Source organism: Leuresthes tenuis, unplaced genomic scaffold (genome assembly GCF_036924035.1).
Source record: "Leuresthes tenuis unplaced genomic scaffold, fLeuTen1.0.hap1 SCAF_16, whole genome shotgun sequence".
Lineage (NCBI taxonomy): Eukaryota > Metazoa > Chordata > Actinopteri > Atheriniformes > Atherinopsidae > Leuresthes > Leuresthes tenuis.
This window is the reverse complement of record NW_027325370.1, coordinates 21499902-21524231: the sequence shown is the minus strand read 5'-3', so window position 1 is coordinate 21524231 and position 24330 is coordinate 21499902. Positions and strand designations below refer to the sequence as shown.

At 45.2% G+C, this 24330-nt stretch overlaps 1 protein-coding gene across 2 annotated transcripts in view; it reads right to left on the bottom strand.

Moving 5' to 3' along the window:
- Positions 1 to 24330, bottom strand: part of LOC140271110 (nuclear receptor coactivator 3-like) — a 58467-nt gene that overhangs the window by 7799 nt on the left and 26338 nt on the right. The window contains exons 2-15 of one of the 2 annotated variants that reach the window (XM_072366180.1): positions 21311 to 21398; positions 14239 to 14346; positions 11375 to 11535; positions 9615 to 9715; positions 9354 to 9528; positions 7336 to 7518; positions 6225 to 6311; positions 5952 to 6092; positions 5338 to 5485; positions 4558 to 5078; positions 3353 to 4440; positions 3056 to 3188; positions 1876 to 2046; positions 1431 to 1658 (exon numbers count right to left, since the gene is read on the bottom strand). In XM_072366180.1, coding sequence (XP_072222281.1) covers positions 1431 to 1658; positions 1876 to 2046; positions 3056 to 3188; positions 3353 to 4440; positions 4558 to 5078; positions 5338 to 5485; positions 5952 to 6092; positions 6225 to 6311; positions 7336 to 7518; positions 9354 to 9528; positions 9615 to 9715; positions 11375 to 11535; positions 14239 to 14327 — 3226 coding nt within the window. In that variant the 5' untranslated portion in view covers positions 14328 to 14346; positions 21311 to 21398. The remainder of the gene's footprint in view (positions 1 to 1430; positions 1659 to 1875; positions 2047 to 3055; positions 3189 to 3352; positions 4441 to 4557; positions 5079 to 5337; positions 5486 to 5951; positions 6093 to 6224; positions 6312 to 7335; positions 7519 to 9353; positions 9529 to 9614; positions 9716 to 11374; positions 11536 to 14238; positions 14347 to 21310; positions 21399 to 24330) is intronic. The other variant, XM_072366181.1, reaches the window with a different exon arrangement.

The following is a 24330-nucleotide window of genomic DNA, read 5'->3' as shown; positions in this document are numbered from 1 at the left end:
ACACAGAACAGATTTTAATCGCAAAACGAATAGAACTGTAATCTTGTGGACTAATACTCATCTAAAGTTATCATGGGTCAAAATTTTCATTTGTTCTACTTAATTAAAAGCAAGACTCTGCCACAGTTCAGTAAAAGCATGTTAGCACAATAAGGAAGCTGTAGTGTCTACAGCAGTAAAATGATCCATGAGTCTCACATACCTAAACTTTGTCTCGTCTCTGAGTTCAAAGTTGCTCTGTCAAACCAGCTAAAACCAGTCAAATTGAGGGAAGCTATTTTTGAGACTGAGAGAACCCGAACCAACAAGTCTGGTACTCTTCCATTGAAAAAATATATATATTCTGCTCTTCTATTACAGTACAATCCAGTCAAAAGCAGTACATAATGTCTTTATATAAGCTTAGTTCATATTTTATGTGTTAAAATCTTCCTTTGTAAAGCAACGAGTAAATCTGCCAAATACATACAATTTCAAAGCACCACGTTTCCTTCTTAATATACAGTATAGTAGAGTAGAAGTAAAAGGTTTCAAAGATGGTAAAAATAGTGACCTTGACGCATGTAAATCTAGCATTTCCGAGAAACACTAATCTTACCATGTTCATAAACAAAGAAACCACTTCTATTAGCAAACCCAGCCCACATTACGTCAAAGAACAACACAGAGTCAGGACCGTTTTGTCAGGCAAGCTTCCTCTGAAGGAAACAGGTTGCCTTTCATCTTTGAACGCTTCAGCAAGAGGCACTTGATGTGCATCGACAGGCCTTCCTCGCACTACTTGTTGATGCAGTGCGTCATAGCTGAAAATGCGCAGATTTATTGATCTAAATTTCTTGAAAGGCCCTTGTGATGTGTCATCCGTTTTTCAAGGGGTCCTAATTTCATACTAATATTAATGACGGCTGCGGCTAACTTGAGGGTAGGTCCCGCTATTTGCTTCATTGTTGAGGCTAACTGGAGCACTAAAAGGAAGTTTGCCATTGTTAATGTCAAACTTGTGGTTTCCACCTCGTGACAAGTTCAAATGCTCGCTGTGAATAAGGTCTATTGACAACGGATCGATCGGCTAAAGGGAATTGCATTATGTTGCTTTCAAAACTTTCTTGCACTGGAATAAGAAACAGAGAATATACTCAGTATTCCAAAATACAGCCAACAGTGACACACAAAGTGAGGCATACAGGTGCCAAGATGCAGTTAACAGAGAGTTAAACAACAGATAAATCTACCATTCTGACTCATTCTTCACTCTCTAGTCTGATTTCTTCTGCTACAGCCCCCACTGAGCACCTAACATGACTGCAGCCTTATTTTCTGTTTCCTTATACTCACATCTCATCCTGCTCCCTGGTGTGTATACTTCCATAGCTGTGTTTGCAACAGCTCCCAAATACCACCAAATTCAGGCCACAGTAGAATAAACATACCCATATCCATGAGCTGTTGCTGCAGCATAGACCTGGCGCCCGGTACACTGTTGGAGCGGCTGACCATGGGTCCTGACATCATGCTCTTAGCATTGTTGTACTCCATTCCTGGACGCAGCATGGATGGGTGTCCTGGACCCATAGGGCTGGCACTGGAGCGGGATATGCCCCAGTCCCCGGAACCACCCATAGGCGACCTCTGGGGAACCGGGCCTCTATTCACTGGACCTGTTAATGCACACCAGATGTGTGTGTGTCAGAATCACTAAAGTGTTACAGGAGGAAAGTGTGGCCCAGTCATAGTCCCTAACATGTAGTTACACCTGCAATGGTTGTGTAGGTGATCATTTTCATGGTGATAGAGTGGAGGGCTGAAGTTGGGCAACACAAACCATAAAAACAGTGAGGGGAAGGGGACAGGAAAAAAGAATCAATGCAGGGCCACCTGAACACGCACCCATGTTTCCTGGGTAGCTATCTGGGCTGCCCATCATGTTCTCCTGCTTGATGAGCATGGGACGTCGACCTGCTCCTCCAGGCCCACCAGGTGGCTTCCCGTCCATGGACATGGCCCTCTGGAAGGGCCCTCGAGGTCCTGGACCCATTACTGGACTCCCTGATCACCACAAAAGAGAGGGGATCTTTTTGAGCTATCTCTGCTGCATCGAATATATGTTAAGACATCAGTACTAAGACATGAAAATATTTGTATGGAGAGTGTTACAAAAAAACAGAAAGAAGTGTGTACAAGTGTATTAAATAAATAAATAGATAAAAAAAAAACAACAAAACACCATTGTTCAGTTTAAGGTCTTGTGCGTTTTCTCACAGATGCCCATTTTAAAGGCGGTAATAAACAATCTTAAGAAACCATTGTGGGGCCAATTTGGACTGGGCTTTCATCCCTCTCTTTCAGAGAGTCTTTTTAACTAAAGAATGTGTGTTTCTCAGTAAGAAAAAGGACTTTGCCCGCCTCCAAAGAGGCATGCGTGTGCTTTTGCACCGTCTCATGACAACAAAGAGCTTATGAGCAGGAAAATACGAGGGAGAGAGGCTGCCCACTCTGGTAAGAACATCAATGCACCACTATATCTTCACACAGCAAGGAGTTGTTTGCTGCTGTGATAGGATTTACAATATCGGAGCCTTAACTGTGCTACAAAATTCACTCACCTCTTCAGCCTCCCCCCGTGGGGTCTTATGTGTCCTCATTTATTCAGAGGAGGAGCACATAGTGCATTTTTTATCGTACTCAGTGGAGTTATGATGTACTTTTAAATGGCTTTTAACGTCAAGTGTTGCATCTGCATACATATCTTTGTATTTATTATTCCAGTGTGAGTAATCACAGGCGAGTGTTAACTACTTTATGACTTTCCAAAACACTACAAGGAGGAGACTGTATTACAGTTTCTTCATAATGATGAGAACGTGCTGGACACTTGCATTTGCTGTTGGAGTGAAACAGCCCGGAAAGATGGCATTTGTTGGTGCCTGACGCAGTTTCGGTGGCATTCTATTTTAACATCATTGCATGTGATGTCACAACACCCGCCCTGCGTGTAACTGTCACTTCGCTTAGGCATGTTTTTACTTTTTTTTTTAAAAATTCTTTAACCACTTACCCTGCAGACTGTCGTCAAGGCAACCCTGCGGCTTGTTTCCTGTGTCGTTGGCCCCTCCACCTCCAGCCTGATCAGGGTAAAAGTCAGAGCTTGAACCCCTCAGTTCTCCCAGGATAGACTCCAGGTTGTGTAACTGAACATAAAAATAACACTGATCAGCCTATGTCTATAAAGATTTATATCAATCCACTGCAAGGATAGTTTGTAAACGACAAGACTAAATAAGGAAGCTAATAGTCAGGTCGTGAAGATATTACAGCTGCAGTAATCTAGTTCCATCTAAAGACACAATCTTACGTCATCAGGTGGTTCTGACTTGATCTTGCTCTCAGGATGTTCAGGTGAAGGGCCGCCAGCGGTCCCTGGAAGTCCCTTCCCCTCTAACTCTTCGAGTTTGGGCTTAACATCCACTGGCTCTTTGGAATCATCCTTGTTGAGGAGGTAATGGAGGAGGGCATGAGTCTTCTCCTTCTTGGGGCTATGCTGCTCTTGTTTGGGGTCTGTAATCAACCCAGGGCCCGACCCGGCCCCTGAAACTCCTGTTCCAGCCTCACTACCCTCCTGGCCGACAAGCGACACCTTTCCTGTCGCCTCGGCTGTGATCTTAGCCACTTCATCCGGAGTATTGCCATTTTGAAGAAGCTTGTGGAGGATCTTGTGCTTCTCTTGCAACGAGCCCGAATAGTGGGCTGATGAGATGGATGCCGATGTGCTGCCCTGCCCGGGTGCCTGTCCTGAACTGACACTGGCTGAAGAAGAGGAGGACACTCCTGTGGAAGAGGGGCTAGCCATTCCTCCGATGGTGTCCTTACTGTCTGGACCTGCTGTAGTGCTGCTGCTGTTTGGTGGGGGTGCAACAGGGGGGGCTGTTGGGCCACTACCACCTATTCCCAGCTCCTCAGTTGGAGAAGTTAACAACTGCAGCAACTTCTTATGTCCCTTACTGTCTGGCACTCTCCGTGGGGGTTCGGAGCTCGCCACCCCTGCCTCATTGCCTCCCTCACCACACTCTTTAGTCGCTGGAGCTGCCTGGCTGTCGGGTCGGTCTCCAGAAGTCTCAGCCTGCGGTTGCTGATGATGGTGGTGATGGTGCACTGGATGGTGATGGTCACCTGGTCCAGGTCCTAAGCCTCCTGCTGGACTTTTGGAGCCATCTTGGCCTGGTTTGGCCTGCTGAGTGGGTTGAGAGGAAGAGGAGGAGGAATGGATGCTGGGAGAGCTGTCTGGTTTGTGAGCTGATGAGGGGGATGTCAAAGTGGAAGGGAGTGAGCTCCCTACTCCTTCACTGATGGCTTGTAGCGCATTAAGAGAGCTGCTGGAGAATGTAGAGGTGCCACCTCCACTTCCTCCACCACTACCAATACCACTCATAGGTGAGTGTATACCTGGAGCGAAGAAAAAAAACTCATGATAACACTATCAAATAAATACTAAATGCTACTGTCATAAATTCATAAACAATTATGTCTATAGATGACTAGACTACTAACTGTCAGTCTTACCTCCAGGGGAGAACTGGTTGGCACCCATCTTTGGGCTGCCCCGGTTCCGGGGTGACATTAGGAGTCCCTGCTGGGGTCCGCTCATTCTGGGGCTTCCTGATGGGCTGCTCATGCCACTGAGCCCAAACCCTCCACTGCTCTGAAAGGGGGGCTGCTGTGGGTGCTGCTGCATGCCTTGGCCCGGGTGATTCATGGGACCCATCTGATTCATGTGCCCCACCTGATTCATCTGGCCCATCTGATTCATCTGCATTATGCGGTTGCCCATGCCTCCACCGCCACTTCCTCCTCCAGCGCTCCCTCCGTACATTGACCCGCCTCCCATTGGGCCCATGTGACCCACGTGGCCCTGCTCATTCATGCCAAAACCCCTGTTCATGCTTCCCATGCCTCCCATCCCCATCCCCCCACCAGTGTTCACATTCATTTGGGCGTTGGGGTTGGCGCTGCCCATGCCCTGTTGTCGCATCGTGTTGGACATCATGCCACCACCTGGCGCTGTGCGGAAACCATTCGGTTCCCTGTGAGGAAAGAAAAATAAAATGAAATGAAATTTTTGAGAAAAAAAAAGAAAGAAGCAAAAACCTTGAAAGCACCGTGTCTCCCACTCTAATCTCTCTCACAATTCACAGTATGTCGGCGTATAAAAGCTACTTCAGCTATTCATGTGGCTTGAATGCCTTGGCTGTCTGGTACAGAAATACTGGAAGGTGCCATATCAATACAGTACAACACAATGTGTTGAGTTTGAATAAAATGTGTGCATTGTCGGTATCCGACCTCTGCAGTAGGTGCGTAGAGATGAAGCCCTGCGGTTCGTTGCTCATTGGGTGACGGTAGAGTTTGCTCTTGGTCTGGGCTGTGACCGGAGTGCCGTCAGACAGGGAGAAGCGGTACAGGGGCGTCTCGGCATGACCCTGGAGAAAGGCTGCACAGGGAGATAAAACTAAACAACCAGAAACACTGAACTGACAACAAAGGTCATCACTTCCTTTACGTTAAAAACTGGCTCTGCAGGCACAAGGAGCACCAATGTAGAAACGCTCAGACATTCTTATTCATGAGATCAATACTAAAATGCTTATGCATGGGCTGCGTTTATGTGTTTACACAGCAGATCTCATTGAGATTCAGAGGTACCGTCTGAAAAGATAGGAGGCAACAACAAACTAAAGACAAATAACTTTAGTCAGAAAATGAGCATTCATTGCTATAAATAGAGCGCCGTAAGATACGCTGAATACACAGCAGACCGTACAGTTAATTAAGTACTGCTCCATTCTCATGCTTTTGCCTCCATATATTTATTTGTGGATTTAACTGAGATTAATTAACTAAGTTTAGGGCAGTACAGTTGCTGATTCCAGCTGTGCGAGCATCCAGGCGTGACTCACCCTCGTGGTAGTGGCGTTTGTGCGACCAGGGCTGCCCATCGCTGTGCTGAAGAAACATCTGAATGCAACGCCTCAACAAGTCCTCCCAGCCCGGGCGCATCGATGCTCGCAGAGAGTTCGGGTCGATCTGAATCAGTTTACCTGCCGGGGAGGACAAGAGAAGGGAGGAAACAAGGAGGTGGAAGGAGGATGAGTCAAAGTCATTGATGGATAAAAGAATGAAGAACAGGGCCCGTTTTGGAATCTGCGTTTCGTGAGCATGCGGCGCCTCACCTGAAAGCTCATGTCGGGTATTGAAACTCTCTGTTCTTTCCATGGCTGTGACGCGACGGGCCACACAGATCATACATGACTGAAGGTCTGCAGGTGAGACAAGAGCACCGTCAGCAATGTTTCATAATCACTGCGTGTTGTTTTTCGTCAATTTTTATTAAACTGCTGTGAGCCAACACAGTGCCAGGTGACTCTGCTCAAGATGAGCGGCCTCGTATACATACTTTATTAGTCAGTGCGGCCTTTTTTCATTGATACTTTGGATGGAAGGAGATAAAAAGATGCTCAAAAAACTCTCACGATAACATGGGTGTTTGTGGGAGATGGCTGAATAACACAATTACGGTCAAATTCTTTAGCACCCAGTTCAGGTAAAAAGCGCTATTATAAGTGTGAACCATGATCCAAAGACACCGCTTCCTTCTGTGAGCCTCAGCTCATTCAAGATGTACTGATGTAAAGTGGAAAACCATCTCTTTGGTAATCATGGATCCTGCTAAAGACTAGCAGGACGATTGGGCTTGTTATCAGTGCACAGTTGAACAGCCACCATCCATGAAGGTATGAGGGGGCATTAGTGCGCATGACACGTGTAATTTGAACATCTATCAAGGCACCGTTATTGCTTTAGAGGTATAGCAGAAAGTGCTATTCAGATGACCTATTATCCAGGGAAGTCTTTGCTTATGTACAAAAGAAAAAAAGATGACACATTTTGTAAATCTATGCTTTGAGGAATTTCATTACGCTTTAAAGGTGCTTGCTAGACAAGCTTTAATGGTGCACAATATGAAAATGATCTTTGATTTGACTCTTATAGGAAAATATTCTATGGAGTTAGAAACATGCAAATCTTACTAATTTCAGAACCACTGTTGACGTGATGAATTCAACTTCTCGGTGAAGTCTTTTCAGTCTGTGTTCACACGAGTTTCTAAGCCAGTGTACTATGATGCATATCATACTGTGAGTGATAAAACTCAGGTCAAACTCAGGTGTAAGGTTCACCTCTTACATTATCCTGGACTTTGAACGTCAAATATCTGACACAGGTAAAACTGAACTAAACACATTTTTTTATGTAGGGCTCCTTGTATGTCGCTCCCCCTACCTTCTCCCTCCTCTATCATGGCCTTGGGTTGAGTGAGAGCAAAACACTGCATAGTCTCATAGCGTGGTCCTCCTGGCCCCTCCTCCACCGGGCCGTGGGTGTGGCCAAATTTGACCAGCATTCGGCAAGTGAAGGTGTGACTCTTCTGTCGGGCTGCCTCGCTTCCCCACGACACCCCATTTACTAGAAAGAAAAAAAAAGGCACACAAACAAAGGGGAAGTTGCATTTGGGAGTAAAATGGAATGAGCATCAAGTGTCTGGGGCTGAAAAACCGCACACAGCCCTGAATGGACTGTCTGTAATCAAATATCCCAAACAGCTCCCACCCTATCCTGCCACATCTCACAAACACTACAAACCACACTGCAACATGGATTGTCCCTCTAAAACTGAGAAACAGAAGCCTAAATGGACCATGGGATTAATGAAGCCAAAGAGTCGATTTCCAATATCTCTCTCTCTTGGTCTGCTCTGCAGTGGGCAGAGGCCGGGGACACTCAGCCATCTATCCTCATTTAGGCCCAGACACCACGCACACACAGACACACACATTTAGACGGGGTCACCTTCACTGAGAGAGGAAACTATAGCGAGACAAATGTTGTCCAAGGTCTGTGTGAAGCCTTATCGGGGCCTTGAGTTGGCCAGTGGTTTCTGTCTGGCAGGTGCAAGGAGGATACAAGAGAGGGCCCAGGAGAGTTGAACATGTCGAGTGGGAGGAGGGTAGCATGGTAGAAGTAAGGAGGGTCTGTGTGATAGTGAGAGGTGATTTAGCAAGGCCTTGGGTTTCTCTCCTCTGAAGGAAAAAAAAACAAACCCACAAAACAAACCCAGCAGCACAGTCGCTGGGGCCGAAATCTCCCCTCAGACGCAATTAGTCAACAGTGAGGCAAGACAGAGGGGTCAAAAACACACCGGCAAACAGCTACATCTCGCTTTCTATCTGTGCTATACGGGCTTTTGTTGGTATATGTGTGCTTCTTGCTTGCGTATGTGTGTGTATTTAACCATAGCTGGCATGGTCAGCGGTCATCCCACAGGAATGTGCAGCGGGAGCGCATTTCATTCACAGGCCCAAAAGATAATGAAGGGTCGGAGCAGCAGAGCGAGACACAATGAGGGGTGAGAGAGTGGAGAGGCAAGCAGGTTGAAGAACAGACAACCACAATATTCATCTTCGTAGGCAGCCATATTAAGAATGAATGAGTCTGAGAAGGAGTGAGTTGAGAGGCGTGAGCAAAAAACTAGATAAGGACATTGGATAAAAAGAGAGTGCGCCACAAAAGTGCCTGAATAAGTGGGAGAACGCGTTGACGACTTGTTGGAGCCGCCGCTGCTTACGAGCATTACAGCAGAGTTAATCGAGTAGCAGTCGAGCACCCACATCCATAATTAATCAGCTTTATACATAGTGCTCTGTGCACATACTTACAGGCTTAAACACAAATAAAGAACCTTGAAAACTGCAATACGATCATAAGCACGTTAATAAACACAATAAGTAGTGAAGGAAGTAAATCAGAACGTTTACTCAAGTACAAATCAAATGGAAACATGCTGAATTAAGTAGAGGAAAGTATGGAGGTGCATTATTCAGCAGTATGTAGTTTCCAGATGGCTGCCATGGGAGCTCGGGCCTGTTTTACACTGTCTGGACCACTAAGTGTGACTGACAGCTGCGCTACGCTCTGCCTGCTCAGCACCAAGTGGGTGGGTGCTCCAGCGCACACGTGTGTTTTGTCAGGTGTGTGTGCGTTTCTGAACAGCTCTCATGCACATGAGCAGGCTTCCCAGGAGCTCCTCATTAGAGGAGGAGATGGAGTGAAGAGAGAAGGAGCATGAATAAATAACTGAGTGAGTTTACGTTGACGTGTGCGAGTAACCTCTCAAAGTTTGTTTTACACTTCGGCTCCGTGGAAGATGTCGAGCGGGGTTTACTTCTGAGCTGACGTGAAGCCTTCCAGTGGATGCATTAATGATGGTGTGGTGTGTGTTTGTGTGCATGTGTGTTTCTCACGGTTGGTTTTGGGTAGATTCTTGTGGAACTCCTCCCTGTCGTCCTCATGAAGAATGTTGTACACACTGGTGTTGATGAGCTCCTCCTGTTTGTATTGCAGGTATTGAGTCACGTTGTCCGACACAAACACGATGCTGCCCTCCCGATTCACCACAAACAGGAAGCCGTCCAGCGCCTGGCAGCACAGCGACAGAAAGTCATCCCCACTGGAAGTAAGAGTCCAATGCCGTCTGGTTGTTAGGAAGGGAACGCTGGACTCACCTGCAGCAGAAGGGGCCCCAGGTGATCCTTGTCGATGACCCCCTGACCGGTTGAGGACACATCTGACTTTTGAACATCATCATCATTGGATGAAGCTTTTCCTGTAGGGGGAGGGAAAAAAGAGGAGCTTCATTATACACACACACAAAAAAAACAAGACGGCAAAGAAGAAGAAGAAAAAAAGAGCAAAGGAGAGTCGCAAGGTGAGAGCCACGATACCCGAAGATACTGTCATTCACTACTGTGCCTTCACCAGCAGGGGGCAGCGTCTCTCAGTCTTCACATTTTTTTTTTTTGAAGGCTGGGGGGGAGGAGTGGTGTGGTGTTCAAAACTACAGGTGAGGAAACAGATATTTCTGTGAGGAGCCCGTCAGGAGCAGCAGAGGGCTGGACGCATGTGGAGCAGGTAGCTGCCGTCCTCGTGCTTTATATTCAGTGTCAGGCTGCGAGGAACTATCTGGTAGGCTGGGGCTGAGAGAGAGGGAGCGGGAGAGAGCAAGAGAAGCTCTGGAAGCTGTAATGGTGCAGGGGCAGGAGCTGAGGCACCTGAATTAATGGAGGGGCTGAGACAGAGAGGGAATGTCATCCAGAAAGAAAAAAGCAGAGGCTGTGGATAGAGACGATACAGAGGAGAAACGGATAATGGTTGGGTCTTTGTATTTATGCAGGGCTTGGTCTGAGAAAGAGGTGGGTGCCGCTTAGGTCTAGGAATCATTCTGATCTCATCTGATTAGCTCCTAAGGGGCACAGATACCCTCACAAAGAAAAAAAGGCCATTACTGTTCACAGCTAAGCACTGCAAAGTTAGGTAAGGACTGAAAGGTGAGGAGAGAGGAAGAGAAAACAGATTGAGACATGATCAGAGTAGGAGAGGGTCTGCACTTCATCAGTTTATTTCAATCTTGAGACACTGGCAACAAACCTCATTGTGTTGAAGATGGGGGGGGGGGGGGGGGGGTACAGCAGAAGCAGATGAGTTTACATCCAAATGGGATAAAAAACAAGATAGATTGATGGAGTAAAAAAACACAGGCTGAAAGGGAGAAGAGGAACAGGTAGAGTGCATGAGACAAGTCTAAACGCCTGTGTCATTTCTGTCTTCACTTCCTGTAACTATGGCAACCTGTCAGCAGCCAGTGAGGGCCAGCTGTAGCCTCTTCCCCTTCCTGTTGAGGTGGCAGACGCTGACTGAGCCGAGCAGAAACAAGAAAGACCGAGATTCACCACAGGCTTTCTCCCCCGAGTTCCCTCCCTGAATCTCTTCCCATCTTACGCCTCAATCCTGGACTTAAAACCTGTCGTTATTTTCCGTGGTGATGCAATCCGCAAAGCCTAACGTGTCAGCCTGCAGCTTATTTGTGTATCTGCTGCAGAAATGACCACAACATAACTGACACAGAACTGTGACGACAGCAGATGTTGTAATAATACAGTAAGGCAGCTCAGCAGAACGGAGGGGCATGTCACTACCAGCAGACGTCCACTGAGGAAGTCCTGCATACAGCTGTGCATGGTTATACTACACTTACACGCACACACTCACACGTGTATCCAGGAATGACAGTTTCACAAAGCACTGCTGATGTTTCCACCCCAACATAAGCAGTTAGAGCTGTGAAATTTGTGGTATATGAATGACTGATTTGTCCGTGCACTTGGGCTCTGAGGAGGTGTGCATATGTGTGTGCGAACCCTCCGCTGTCTCTAGTGACTCCAGCCATCAGCAGCCTTCACCATTTCAGACAACTGCGTCCACTCACCCTGCTCCTTAATCTGACGGATCTGGCGCACCGTCTCTTTGAGGATGGCACATTTGTCTGGTTTGACGTTGAAGCTGTCGATGTCGCTGAGGTTGGCGGAGATCAGCTCCGCCAGCTCCTCGATGTATTTGCTCTCCTGCTCCCGTCGCTTCCTCTCACACCTGCAGGGAAAAACGGACAAAAGGTTAGCCTAAACTAAGCCAACGTTACTCCAATTTCTTTTTACTTTTATGTCTGAAAACATCACAAGCGTGTTTGGTACATGAGAATGCAAAACTGTGGGAACCCCTTATAAAGTCATTTCAGCTGGTGTGAAAAAGCTGTTTAAAAATGAGACGATTTCCAAAATGCTAAAATTTACAGATGACACTCTTTCTTATATATCAATGAGCAAGACTACTTCTTTATTTCCATCTTTCATAGTTTGAGTCATAAAACTAAAGGGCTGGAGGCAGAAGTTTGGGCACCCTGCATCATCACCACTCAGTAACATCCCTTCCTCTTTAGTAAGTAACGCAACCTGTAAAAGTTTTTTTGTTGCCAGCTCTTGTTTGCGGGTTTTTGACTCTTGACATGCACTACTCTTCGAGGTCAATCCACCGTTTCTCAATAAACTTTTGGTCCAGGGGCCGTGAGGGCCTTGGCAAACATTCAGCTTGAATTTGCTGATGTTTAAGTGAAGAATTTCTTCCTTGTTTCAGTGAAAGCACACTCGCCACAGGCTGCATAAAGGTCTCGTACGTATGATTTAGTGATATCTAATCCAGCATAGTATTGCATCAAACTGAAAAACTCCCCACCTCAACCTTATCTTCCTAGTATCAGGAAGGGAAACGGAAAAAACCTGCTGCAGAACCAGTGTTTGGCTTATCCCTTCTGGCTTCCTCTAGTAAAATGGTAATAGGGAAAATATGCATTGCTCTTTTTCTGAATACTGTATTGCATTTCTGCCACCAGACTGTCCTGTATGTCATACACTGGAACTTCAAGAGTTGGAGAGACTCCATCTTGACCTCCCATTGTTCCTGCTAACTGCCATTTTTTAAATTTACATTACAAACTGGGAAAAAAAAAAGCTATCTGAAAACATTTTGGTGTCTTCTTAGAACTCTCCTGCTTTGTGGGAACCAAACTTTTTCATAGGGCTCCTTTCCTTTTTTCAATCTGAACATAAACAACATCTATACTAAACAAAATGAAGAGCACTAATCCTGAAGTGCCATTTTCTGCTCACTGAACTATCCTCAGCAACATTCCACTGGTGCCCAAAGTACTGCAGGCCACAATCAATGGAAAGCATATTGTTTGTGTGGATGCTGTCCTCTTGGAATTTGTCTAGTAGAGAAGTCTGTGGTGTATCTGTTGTGGTTAAGAACAATGGCTGTATTGAGAGTTGCAGCTTAAGAGTCACTTGCCAATGGTGGGAAGCAGACATTACTTAAAATGTCTGCAGTACTCTCAACAAGATTCAGATTGGTAGATCAGTCCCACTGCTAGTGTTACTCTTTGTCATATACACACTGTGCAAAAGTCTAATTTCTTTATATATATTATCAAATAAACAGAATAGAGGTGTAGCAACGTACTGAAACATGTACAAACATAAGTGGAAACACACTATATATGCAAGACTGTTTGTACAATTCTCGCAAGCTTGAAAGTCAATATTTGATGACCTCCATTATTCTCCAACACAGCCGAACCCTCTTAGACAAGCTTTCTTGTCACTTCTCCAAGTAGTCTTCAGGAATAGTTCTCAGGGCTTTTTGAAGGAAATTCCAAAGCTCTTCTTTGGATGTTGGCTGCCTTTTGTTCAATTTTCTATCAAGATGATCCCACACTGCTTCAGTATTGTTAAGGTCCGGGCTCTGGGAAGGATTCATCACCCCATAACACCTGTTGTCAGTGATTTTCTTGGGTCAATTGGCATAATTCAGCCCTTTCTCCTGGTTTCCCTTCCTTAGGAATGGCTCCTTGACAGCCACCCTTCCATGGAGACCATTTCTGATGAGGCTTCAGTGAACAGTGGATGGATCAACTGAAGGGTTAGATGCATCTCTCAGGTCCCGTTTCTGGTCTTTGCTTTTATATTTTTTGTTTCTTAAGGACATCAGATACACTTTATCTGCTGTAGATTTAATCGTTTTAAAAGTTTTTTTTGGCCTGAAACTTTTTCTTTTGTCCTCCACTTGTTCAATTTTCCTATAACTTTTCAAAGGCTCAGCGCATGCCAATGCCAAGTTCTACCAAGTTTTCATGTAATAGCACTTTGGGAATCATCTTGTTGGTGCAAAAATATTATGTCATGTCTGTCAAACTGTTATCTGTGGTATTGTTTAGATGCCAAAGAAATGTGGAAAAAAAACGTGGAAATGTTTCTGCCACTTTTACTAAGTTGTCTGTTACATACAGACACAATACAGGTTTATCCCTAGAGTTAGGTGCCTTTCTCATGCTTTAATGATTCATAGGTCAGTGTTTAATGGCTGAACGATGAAAAAAAAAATACACAATTCTCAGAAAATGGTCAGCTACTGAAAATTAGTAAAAAAAACCAAAAACTTTCAAAGATATTCAGAAAGCCTGAAGAATTATTGCTCAAGACTACCTTAAAGAATTACAAGAAAGTCTGGCTCCTAAGTGGTAAAATATAGAGAAATTTGGCATGGATAAAGACTTTTGCACAGTACTGCAGTTTTGTTGGTAGAAACAGGAAATGTGGGGTGACTTCATCACATCAAGGCGTCTGTGTAGTTTTTACTGATCACAATGATAGCTGCATGGCCCCGACTCGACAAAAAACACTGACCCAGTAGCCCACTTTCCTGCATTTCACCTCTCGTGTGCTGATCTCACGCACTCACCCCAGACCGGGCAGGTCGCAAGTGGAGAGCTTGCGTTTCCGGTTTTCTGAGCTCAGAGGCTCCATGGAGTTCTCCCCCAGTCCGCTCATCGTGTACACATATCAGCACCTGAGGGGAAGAAGCAAACGCGCGCACACAGGTGTAAATAAGACAGACAGAGAAAGGGATTATGTAGTAACTTTTAGCCTTTTAGCCGGTGTTACACAGGTAATTGTGAACTCTTGAATTCAGCATGAAAAAAAACAACTAAAACCGATGCAGGCTGTAAAGCAGCACACAGGCTGAAATATGCTTATATCATGCAAATCGTATTCTCCTGGTAGAGACTGACGAACATAAACATGTCTGGTCGGCCTCCTCCTCCTCCACCTCCTCCTCCTATTTGGAGAATATGAGAGTAAGCATGTGAGGCTGTTTGTTTGTGTGTGTGGCCCGTGCATGCATGAGTTCATCAGCTCATATGGTACATCTACACACACACACACACATCGGATTAGCAGTGTCTCTGATGATAAGCCACGGTTCACAACTAACCCCGTTAGACAGCCGTCTGTCTCCCATAATGCATCACATATCGTCTCCAGGAAGTGAGCTGATAAAGGTTGTGGGGAAGAGTGGCAGACGGGATGAAAGAGGAAGGAGGAGGAAGAGGAAGAGGACGGAACAGGGAGAAGGAATGGAAGAATAAGCGAGGGAGGGAGGGAGGGAGAAGCCTGTGCTGTGAAGTGAGTGCTGATTGGTCACTTTCTTTGCCACAGTGACAGCAGCCGACACTGGGGAAAGGTAGGAGGGAGGGAGGGAAAGAAGGGAGGAAAGTACATGAAGGGGAGAAAGAGCACAAATATAGTGAAGACAGAGGATATGGGGAGAAAATGCAGAGGGAGAAAAAAAACAAAAATAGAGGAGGGGTAATCAGAGCGGAAAGAGGCGGAGGCAGTGGGAGGGAGAGAGCTGAGGGAAAAAGATAAAGGAATGTCAAAGAAAGACAGGAGGGATGGGGAACAGGTGAAAGGAGGAGGAATTAGAGGAGGTGGTGTAGCGTTCAGACTGTCTGGAGTGTGTTTTGAATGCACGTGTGGTGCACAGAGTGGGCTGAAAGTCTCAGTACCCCTCTTAACCTTCACAGCCAGAGCAGCTTTTTCATTCCATTGATTACATGGTTATCCTCTGACCAGAGCACTGCCTCTCCTGCATAGCAAATCAGGCCGGCGGCAGGAGAGAAATGCCAGTCTGTTATTTAATCATCATCCGCCATCATCTCAGGCTCCTTTGTGTGGGATCAAAGCAGTCCAAGAAACCACCTAATTGGGTTTGGGTTTTCCTGTTTGTTTGTGCTTGGAAGGGGAATTTTCTCCAGCGTTGGTTAGTTACAAGGTCATGCAAGTGATGAACACGCCTTGTTACGGAGACAAAATCAATACGTGGGCCGCTTCTGTGCATGTTTTCAAAAAGAGGTAAAACAACAGTGCATTCTCTTAACAGGCAACAAAAGGGGATGCTCATGAATCTTATTCTAAAAGCATGAAATACTCTAAAAGTGTTGCTCATTCCCTCCCTCTTAAGAGTTTCTTTCAGATTTCTCCTTTAATCTCTCCCTAGAGTCCCCCCTATCAGACGGTCTGCCAGCCTTTGTCTGTCTACCTGTATTTCTTCTTGCTTATCCCCCAGTTTGCCTCCCTGCATGCCCGTCTACCTGCTTCCCTGTCTGCTGCTCGTCATTAGACAAAACCCCCGCACGACGCTGTCTGATGAAACCTACCACCAGGGAGTCGAGGAGGCAAAAAGCGGCGAGGAGGAGGTACAAAGTCGGAGGATTCAGAACTCCAAGAGCCAAAGCAAAGTGTTTTGAGTGAAACTCAGTCTTTGCTCCTACGCCGATCAAGCATGCCCGCCCGCCCGCCCGCCTATTGATGGAGTTCTCAAAAGGGGAGCTGCTCTAATTGCAGAGTGAATGAGGCGACCCCAGAGAATGGTTGATTAGGAGGTTGCTGAATGCCCCAGGGAAATGGGTCACCTCCAGCCTGGCGCGAGCCGTCCGCTTTTCCAGCACAGGGAGAAAGTCAATTACACGCTACAGGCAGTACAGGCAGTGGGGCCTGGTGGCAGAGAGGCAGTGGGGCTGTGCTGGGTACAATACAGAGGCGGAGGGCGGTGGGAATGAGATGCGCACTGAAGGAAATGGCAGAGGGTGATGGCGGTATTGAGGGCACCGAGAGGAAGAGGAGAAATGGGCACGAAGAAGGCAATTTAAAACTGACAGTGAGATGCTGTGGGTGTAAGAGCGAGTGTGTGGAGGAAAAAAAAAAACCCAGTGTGCTAGTTTCCTTGCACCTGGGTTAATAGATATTCTAAACTGAATTTACCACTGAAAGCAGATGGTATCGGATGCAGTTTAGAATAATAAGAAAGGATCCCTTTTGAACGAATCCATGCAGTGACCAGCTTTCTGCTGAAACCCACCCCCCCCCCCCCCACCAATCAATCATACATGAACATTAAATAGCAGTCAAAGCAGCAATACTAGAATCTTTGCAAATGAGCAGGGAGTTTGTGGTGGTGGAAATGCACGACGCCAGTCATGTAAGGCACGTAAACCTTCAGTCTTCTGGCTGATTAAACACCACTTCTTGTTTGGTGTCATGACATGCCAAGTGTTACATGGGAGTTAAGGCAACGGAATACTTCATTACAAGCTGTCAGACAGCTTCAGAGCCCCGTCCTAAGCCTCTAAGAAACTTCCAGCGTCAGCATGATCAATCTGTTTGGGTGTGGCTCATGACTTCTGGTGGGACAAACAAAATACTCAATGGGAATGGGAAGAACGGGAAGGTGTAATGTCAGAGCGTCTACCAAGCAGCAATAAAAGCAGTCCAACAACCGTAGCTCCCAGCTGACTGACCAACCGTGAGATCTTTTCAGGTGCACAGGTGAAAGCTCCCATGAAGGTTGGTAACTCTGAGCTTTGCTAGAGATTCTGACCTGGCTTCTCAACCCTGATCTTGACCTAAGTGATTTTTACGGGGTCGCGACCTTAACACTGACCCACATATTTTCTGGATCATTAGACGGGTGCAACAGGAGGTTTCCCTTGGGTCAACACTGTGTCATCACCGGGGATGAAGCTAATCTCTTGAGTTCTGATACAGGACACTAGCCTACCAGTGACCCTGGAACCAAGCAGAACAACAGAGTTTATGGGAAACAGCTCACCTCATAAACTGGGAAGCTGGGTATCCAGTCTCAGTGAAGCTGACACGACACAGGACAGCTCCACAGATGTAAAATGGCAAAACAGATTAGAAAAAGATCCAATCCACGCAGTATTATTATTCCCTTCAACTTAGAAAAGACCTAAAGAACTAACATCAAAATTCCGTTTAAACAGTCGAAAAGGGGAAAACACCTCAAATGAGAAAATGCAGACACCAACCATGAGTTTTGCCTTGTTATTTGAGACGATGGTCTGCAAAGTCCATTACACCCACACCCAAAGCATGTTCTAAATAATCTTAATGAGGCTGGTGGGCAGTGGATCATGAGACACAACGCACCGTAGGAGTTGGTCTCCCGGCTGTAAACACCAACCAGTCCAAACAGGAAGACTTCTTACAACTTTGAACCATCACTCAGCAGAATCAACTCAAACGTCATACATTATACATGCCACTACCTTTGATCTCCATTGTGTTAGCCAAGTTTTTCTGAAATTAAAAAAAAAAAAAAAAAAAAAAGGTTTATTGGATCCAGACGATGAACGTGTTGCGCAATAAAGATTTCATCCCGTTTTCAAAATGTACATCTAAAACCATTTGATCTAAAGCATTGAATTACAGACATGAGGGGAAAAAAAGAACATCTTTTTTATCGTGTTTTATCGAGGTTTGCGGGCATTCATTTAATCACAGATCAGGGTGACGGTTGGACTCCGACTCACTCACTGCAACACCTTGATTCTTAACCTTTTCCGTCATTCTGTTGTAGACCTGCTGCTGTGTTTGGGATCATCGTCTTGTTGTATGAACCAATTTCAGCCAAGCTTTGGCTGTCAGACAGATGGCCTCACATTTGACTCTAGAATACTTTCTTGTGGTTTGTTCAGATGCAGCTTTGCAAACCTTGGCTGTGCTGCCAATCCTTCTTTTTTTTTTTAAAGAGAGAAGATGCTTTCTCAAGGGAATCCTTTCAAACAAGCCATACTTGTTCAGTCTTTTTCTATTTTACTGTTATGAACTTTTACATTTAACATGCTTACTGAGGCCTGTGGAGTCTGAGATGTAGCTTTTGGGGTTTTTCTAATTGCACAGTCTGACCTTTAGGTGACCTTCCTGCAACGTCCATTCCTATGAAGATTGTCAACTAGCTCGAATGTTTTCCATTGTGAATAATCTTTCACACTTGAGAATGATAGACTCCAGATTATTTGTAAATGGCCCTTCCCAGATTTCCCCCTTTGGCATTGTATTGACACACACTTGAATGTTCCAGACCAGCAAACTGCCAAAACGCCTGCTTTTATAGACATGCTCCCACTTCCTGATGATTAATAAAATACGTTTGATTATCAGCACCTGGCGGAGGATGTTCTTACTTTTTCACACTGCTTCTGTATCTTGGCTCGTTTTCTTTTGGTTCTTTCTTCTAAAATAATGACAAAAGTGTAATATATCATGGCTTGTAGTTTATCTGAGGGTGTCCAACACTTGGTAGGGACCAGATAATTTCCTTTTATTGTGTCCCATTATGTAAAACCTTAGAACGGAACAACTGTACACTTTATTTTTCAGGTACGTCTAAACTCTGTGTCTTGGTTATCACGTTTTGCCCTTTTTAAACCTCTTTCGTAGATGGGGGATTTCACAGATTGTGTGGCATGATAGGCCCTTACTCTGTAACTTCACAGCAGCCCCTTACAGAATTGCGTCATTTCTAAAACTTATTTTATTACCTTTGAGCAAAGGGGACAAAATATGATCATTACGGCAACAGAAAATTAAGTCGGCAATAAGTTTCCAACCATAACTTTTAAAAGGTCTGCAGGATTTAGAGAGTAATGATTAAATATTGACTGTTCATTTCATGAACACCAATCAGATTATATTTGCTTTCCAAAATCTGAGCACTTAATTAGCTCTGTGCTTCGCTCTTGGGAGGAAGGGGAGAGTTTTGTACTAAAACTCTTAACATAATTGATCTGAAGCCACATTCTCAGAAACTCTTTCAGTCCTCGTGGTTTTGTGCTGAGGATCTTTGTTGACTCTTCACTCGTTCTAATTCTAGAAATGTGTTGATGATGAAGTGCAGCAAAACAAAATTAAAGCAAAACAGAGGTTTGGAGAGACCGCAAAATAAAGCAGTACAAAAAAACAAAGCGGAGAGACGACATAACTCCCACAGCAGGGTGAGTCACAGCAGAAGGGAAAAACAATGCAACAAACAGGAATATGTAGGAAAGACTTAGTGGGGGGGCAGACAACGTGTCAACAGGAAAAAATGAGCAATGACGCAACCTTGATCTGTTCATAGTCTGCAATGTATCAGAATAAACTCAACCCAAAAGCTTCAATCAGTGTCCAGTCAAAGCTATTTCACTGTTGTGCACAAGGACCGTCAAGGTTAAGGCAAATTGGATGGTAAAAATATGTATAAAACTGTTTGGCTGTATCACTTTCTGCTTGTCTGTGGCACTGACTGACTGTGTGTTTGAACATCTCCCTTTCCGTTCTCTTTATGGGATGTAAGAAAGCATCGTGAAGGCAAGACCGTGTCGAGCAGGTTGCTGGCCATCGGCGACAAAAGGGAGGAGCAGGAAGGTGACAAAAGTTAGAGAGGCAGGCGAGCCCAGGCCAGGCGATGCAAATAGCAGCGCTGTCGCCTCCCCGCCTACTCGCTTGCCACTCTTTCATAATCTGTGTTGACAAAACAGAGACACACGGCCCTAGTTTGGCCATGTAAACTCACACCATAAATGTGAGGAGCTGCAGCTGCAGAGTTGCAAAAGACACGGAGAGTCGCCGACTGTTTACCTTTTAAATGAAAAACAAAACAAAACAAAAACTTTCTATTCAAAGCCAGGTCTGACCTTACTTCAATACATTTCTGATCTTGAGGTCTGTTTGGGATTTAAAAACTGCTGTTGTCAAATAAGCAAATTGTAAATTACCTACTGTGATGGAAAAAAAACTGGCCCTCAGCGGACGGAAAAAAAAAAACAAAAAAAAACTCAAAGGGAACTCTTAAGACAAAACGTAATCAAACTCAGGTTCCTATAATTTGAAATTTTGCAGTAAGATCTACTTTTCAGCTTTTTCCAGGCGTCTTTCGTGCCCATCCAAAAACCCCTGAAGCGCTCCAACTGCCAGTCACCAGCAGCGAAATGAATCATTTTCTTGCTTTGGGTCATTGTTGGAAAATTGGGCCCCCTCCTCATCTTCACTCGCCGGTATTTCACCTTCCTCACTGCCATAAACAAGTCAGCCAAGTCCTCTTCTTCTCTCTCTCTCTCTCTCCTTTTCGAACAGACTTCAGTGCTCACACAATCACTCACTCCTGCTCTCGCTGCAACGGCAGCATGTCTGCAGAACCACCTGTGTGTGAACACACGTGAACAAAAGAGAAAGTGCGGTTTGGTTATGTCTGACCACATGTATTGTGCGAGTCTGTGCGCGTGCGTGTTGTTGTCACCTGCAAACAGGGGGAGAAAGATTAATGCTCTCTCTCAGCCTCTGTGGCAGGTAGAGCACAAAGAATAATTTGATTTCTCCTCCTGTCTCCTTGCCGTCTTCCCTCTCCACATTTTCTCAACTGCCTGAAAACAGTCAACCGTTTGTTTCGCTCGTAACCGCTGACTGACTCTTTTTCCAGAAACTATTCTACCTTTCGCGATCCAGACCTCAATCGCACACGAAAAACACCTCCATAAAACATTCGTAACACAGTGTTCTCTGCATTTCCGTGTTCAGGTCAGGGGGGATGTTGCAAGAGTATGGCAACAACAAGAAACTGACTCTGACAAACTGCTCAACCTGAACCCAGCAGGCCGTTACCATGCCAACCATACAGGATTTTAGCCCACCTTATGACGGCGCCAAGATGACGGATGATCAGATGCTGCCCTCCCCTCGCGCTGGGGGTGTGGTCCTACGTGGGCACGTCAATGAAGTCTGAAGATTTGGAAAACAAAAAAAGAAGATTACACACACACACACACACACACAAAAAGTTTAAACACTCACGCCGGCCACTTCATGTTCGTTAGGGTCATATTAATGGAAAACAAGCAGCATTATTAATCATCAGCCCCATAATGTGCACAGGAAGCGGCGTTGGCGCCTTAATGAGGAGAAGGAACTGTGAGCAAGCCTCACTGTGGGCTTTTGTCTTCATTATGGGTGCCATGCACAGAACACACGCATCATGGCTCCTGTGCATTTGCATTGACTCACAGACCGCTCCCACAGCCAGACCAAAAATACGCTCGCACACACACACACACACACACACACACACACACCTACACGAAAAGGGATGTTGAGACACAAGTTTTACAGGAAGCCAAACGGTTGAAACCTGAAAGTAGCAACATCACGTGATCCTGAATTCAGCCACTCAACCACTAACTACATAAGGCAACAAAGTGCTTCCACATCTTTCCACTAAATGAGCTCCAAATCCATACAAGTGGATTTAAACATCAAGACTATATTGGCAAATCTCTCCAATGCTTCATGGACTTCATGGAGGAAGCGGACAAAAACAGACTATTAGGCTAAATCTCAGTGCTAATCCCAATGGCACATAATAGGCTAATTTGAGTCCATTTAGATCCTGATAAGAAACAATGTGTGTGTGTGAGAGAGTGTGTGTGTGCGAGTATGTTTTGGCCAGGCTGAGATGTTGTAGTAGCTCAAGTGTTCTGTCTGAACAATCACAAAAGAGTATCCCGTAGGGGTAAACAGTGAGTAACCATGGAGAACACTAGGCGTTTCCATGACACCCTGTCATCAGTAAAGCACACCACCAGGATGTCTAATGTTCATCTGTTACTGTGCCTCACCGTGTGTGTGTGTGTGTGTGTGTGTGTGAGAGGCTGAAAGTGGGTTCACTCTCGTTTCTTTTGAGCTTATATTGAGAACATCCTGGAAGAGAGAAGGTTTTACAACCAAATCTCTGAGCTCAGTTTAGGGGTGTGAGTGTGTGTGTGTGCACGTGTGTGTTTGCATGGCAGATCTCATGCCTGCGCTGTGTATGTTTATGTGCGCAAGTGTGTTAGCACGTGCCTGACCGCTGGCTGCACCCGTGATTGGGAGCAGATGGGGACTGTCGGAGTGTGTGTGTGTGTGTGTTAGGGGGCAGGAGGGAGAGGAGGAGGGGGTGAGAGCTCTAGTTTAGGTGATATATGGACTCTCACAAACCAACAAAGACCCTCCTTCAGCTGATTTGTTTCCTATTAATTGAAAGGGGAGAAAAATGGAGCCCGAGAACAACTGCTTAAGCGGAGAGAGTTTATAGCTTAGCAATGATGAACTCACCAGTTATTTCTTTATTTATTTTCAGGGGCATGCACCAGCAGGGACAAGAGAGCCTTCAGCGTGATCATTACAGCTCTTTGTGCTCACATTGACACAGCCAGGAAAACCAAAGGGAGTAAAATTAAGTTAATGGCATGTGGTGCTGCTCATACCAGCGCAAAGCCTTGAATATAAAAGCAGTGTGAATGAGCTTAAGATTCTGAATCAAAGGAGAAATGTTAAGCTCGCAGTCGCCAAGGCCTTTTTACAGTCTGCTCTCCTGTGAGACACATCTCCTCATCTCCGCACACTTGTCACCAGCAAGCTGAATAAGCCCTCCAGCTGAATGTTTTTTCATTTGTCTCTCACCGGCATGCTTTAGCAGACCAATAAATATCTTCTACTTGTAAGAGCAACTTAAAGATGCAATAAAGATGCATCCAGAGTCTGTGTTTTATTGCAAATGCTTACACAGAAGCAGTTAACTCCATCAGCTCGAACTCAAAAGTGGTAGAAAGCAGCTTATATTTACTGCTGAGACCTGGTCTCGGCAGCGTTTCTGCTTTCCAAACCCAACCCAGACAAAAGGTGCTGTCACAGAAGCCGATTTAACTCAGTCGTCAGTTTGTTGCATTCGCGAGATTTCTTCCTCTTTCCACATTACAAGATACTGCATAACTCACAGCTGATGAATCATTTCTTAGTGGGCCTCCTCTGCGTCCCTTAACGTCACCTCCGATTGCGTTGAAACTCAAAACTGGCAATCATCAAATCTTTTTAAAAGATAGTTAATGAAAAGTGTCAAATCAAATGGAAAAAAAAACAAGCAAAAAAAAGTTGTGTAAGTTGAGGCCCTCAAGTAGAAGCACAACATGCGCCACAATGCTGCACGATTGGTGCACCTTTAGCGAGCTACTACACCGTGTTGTGAAGAGTTTCTCTCACTTAATCTGACTTTAGGAGAATATGAGGGACTTGACCCTCCCTCAGCTGGTTCGATTGTGACAACAGTAAAGTTGCATGCAGCGCACTGCCAGTCATGATAAGATAAAGAGAGCAAAGCCACACACATACCATCATCTGTCACCTTCAGCCGAACAAGGAAGAAAGCCGAGACACGTGCTGCTTTGTGTGAGACATTTTCCTCCTGCCGACTGCCCATTATACAAAAATCGCTCGGAGCACGATCTTTCCCAGGAACGAGAAGGAGAAAGGATTCAAAAAGGGTCAAAAATCACAATGAAGATTGTGTTTGTATGAACCCAAAGTTAAGAAATTCTTACAAAAACAGGAAGAAGAGCAGTTAGAGGTCTTGCGTTATAAAGAAATGGAAGGGAAGATTAAATCTTTCAAAAAAATTTAAATTAAAATTGATTTTAATCTAATCATCTTAACAGGAACGTGCGTGTTTGGTGGAACTGTTTGCTGAATGTTTCACTGCAAAGCTGACTTTTGCTCCAAATTCTAATACTGCCGCACATATGTGACATATATATGCACATAAAATGCAAAATACTGAAATCTACCATGTGCTTATAGGCTTAACCAGCATTGTGTGAACTAGTTTCATGGGCTTGCAACATTT